Below are 2400 nucleotides of genomic sequence, written 5' to 3' on the forward strand. Positions count from 1 at the left end.
TTTTTACTCTGAATCCCTCAAGATTCCTACCATCCTGGTATTGGTTTGCAATGTTGTCCAGCCATTTGCATTACACATCAAAAACAGTTCTTTTGAGGAAAGAAAAAAGCCCCCTCCCCCATGTCTTCTAATGCACGTGGAGAGAGATGCACTGAGAGATTGTTAGACGGTAAGGAAAAACCTACCACACCCCAAAATCACCTTGGAAAACTAAAACATCCCCCAGCCCTAACATCCAGCAGCTACCTCTCTGAAAAGATCTCCAGGTTCAAACTTCAGAAAACAGTTATAGAAAGCCCTCCTCCTTTTGCCCCCAAAGTCCTCACTCACACTCCCTGCTTCCAAACCCCTGCCTCTTTGGTGCCCACTGTGCATTAAAAGCAGTTTTTCCTTGTGTAACAGCTTGCTCCATACCAATTATTTCTCCCTCCCCGTGAATTTTGTCAGATGCAATGCAAAGTTTCTCCAGACCCCTCTCCCCTACACCGATGACAATGGTTTGAACACCGATGCAAAGCCTGGAATCTCCTGATTAGAAAATGTATTCCCCCGCACTTCAAAAACTGCAGTGTAAGTGAGGAAGCGAGGAAACAGGGTGGAGTAGTTGGAAGGAATGCATACTTTGGAGGATCCTATTTATCAGGCTGAAAAATGATCGCCACTCCATCCCAACTGGAAGCTGGGGCCGGTAAAGGGGTCTGACAGCCCCCGACTAATGTTAGCTTCGAAAGTTAACTGCCAAGTCTCCACCGGTGGTTGCTGCAGGTAATGGAAGGGATGGAGCTGAGCTCCCAGGAGAAATGCAGAGGCTTTGCGGTTCCCTTGGGCACTGAGCAGACAACTAAGAGAGGAAGGGTCCGAGCGGGGCAGCCAACGCTCACCAGAAGCCCCAGGGTGCAGCCGCCCGGTGGTAAGGAAGGAGGAGGGAGCCATGAGGAGAGGGACGAGCTCTGCACAGGGTGGCGTAGGGAGTGGGGGTGGGGGAAAGGGATGTTCTCAAAGTGATGTACTCCCTGATGCAGGAATCTTGGCCTGCCGTGGAAGGTCGCGGGGCACCCCCAACACCACCCCCAGAACACCCTGCTGGGGAGGGCGGAGGGGGGAGGTGGTAAAGGCTGACACATGCTAGCAAAAGGTCAAGGCGGGAGCGGGGGTGGGGGTTGTCCTGGATGCCCGAGGAGCCCAGCAGCCCCCCGGCTTCTGCAGTTGGTAGCAATCCGGAGCAGGGTGCAGGAAGGCGTGGGGGCGGGGAGCAGAGCTGGGGGCTGCCGCGGGGAGATCCCGACGGCGCTGCCCTTCCCAGAACAACCCCGACTGGGCCCGGCCCGGGGGGAGGGGGAGGGGCGGGGGTGCACCGCAGGAGGGGCGCGAGGGCCACGCCGGGGTCCCCCGATGCAGCCCCGACGCCAGGGGCGCAGGGCGTCCCGGGTTTGGGGGCTGGGGAGGGGGGGGCGGCTGGTGGACCTCGGTCCAACTCAGGGACCCCAGAAAACACAGCAGAAGGAAGCAGGACTTCCAAACACCTGTCCAAAGCCCCGCGCGCCCCGGCCGCACACTCTGCGGCAAAGCCCCTGCCCGGGGGAAGGGACGAGCTCGCTTCAGGGACCCGGGGTGAGGAGGGGAGCCCGGGGGACGAGGAGCGGCCACCCACTGGGGCGGCGTCGAGGCCCTGGGGCGACTTACGGCGACGGCGGCGGCAGCGAGCGAGGCGGCGGCGGCCCTAGCGCGGGGCCCGGGAGGCGCGGCCGGACTGCAGAGGCGCCGGGGCTGCGGCGGGCGGGACTGCGGTGGGCGCCATCTTGGAGCGCTCCCCGCGCCCGCCCCCTCCCCCTCCCGCGCCGCACGGGTCCTTGCATAATTGATGACTCGCGCCCGCCGCCGCGCGCCCCCGCCGCCGCCGCCGCCGCGCGCCCCCGCCGACCCCCGCCGCCGCGCGCCCCCGCGCGCCCCCGCGCGCCCCCTGCCTCCCCCGCCCGCCCGCCCGCTCGCGGCCCACCTACCCTCGCTCGGCGCGCCCGTCCGTCCGCAGCGCTCGCTCGCTGGCTCGCAGGCCCGCGTCCCCGCGCAGCCGGGACTCGATCCGCGCGAGGAGCCGGGGCCGGCAGGGGGCGCCCGTCCGAGCGCAGCCAGCGTCCCCGGGCCCGCCTCCGCGACGCCCCCGCCCGCCCGCCCGCCGGCCCGCCGCCGCGGGAGGGGTCAGGCCCGCCACGGGACAGCCGCGGGACGGACCGAAGGACGGTGAAACAGACTGCGCCCCGTCCCGCCCCACCCGCGGCGACACCCAAGAGGTGAGGTGCTGTGGACTCGGTGCTCCGCGGCCCTCGTCCACACCAGGTCTGTCTGTCTGTCCTCCTCAGGGGCTTGAGTTTCTGACATCGCCAAGCACCGGGAGCTCCAATT

The 2400-nt window shown here is 65.5% G+C and overlaps 1 protein-coding gene across 1 annotated transcript; it reads left to right on the plus strand.

The window, feature by feature from the left end:
* The first annotated feature begins 1392 nt into the window (after nt 1-1392).
* Nucleotides 1393-2292, plus strand: LOC122098398 (translation initiation factor IF-2-like). The gene has a single exon (XM_042668801.1). It carries the CDS (start codon nt 1393-1395, stop codon nt 2290-2292), a length of 900 nt encoding a protein of 299 aa, XP_042524735.1.
* Nucleotides 2293-2400: the final 108 nt, after the last annotated feature.

This window comes from Dipodomys spectabilis, unplaced genomic scaffold (genome assembly GCF_019054845.1).
Source record: "Dipodomys spectabilis isolate Male_0828 unplaced genomic scaffold, ASM1905484v1 ptg000477l, whole genome shotgun sequence".
NCBI classification, from domain to species: Eukaryota; Metazoa; Chordata; class Mammalia; order Rodentia; family Heteromyidae; genus Dipodomys; species Dipodomys spectabilis.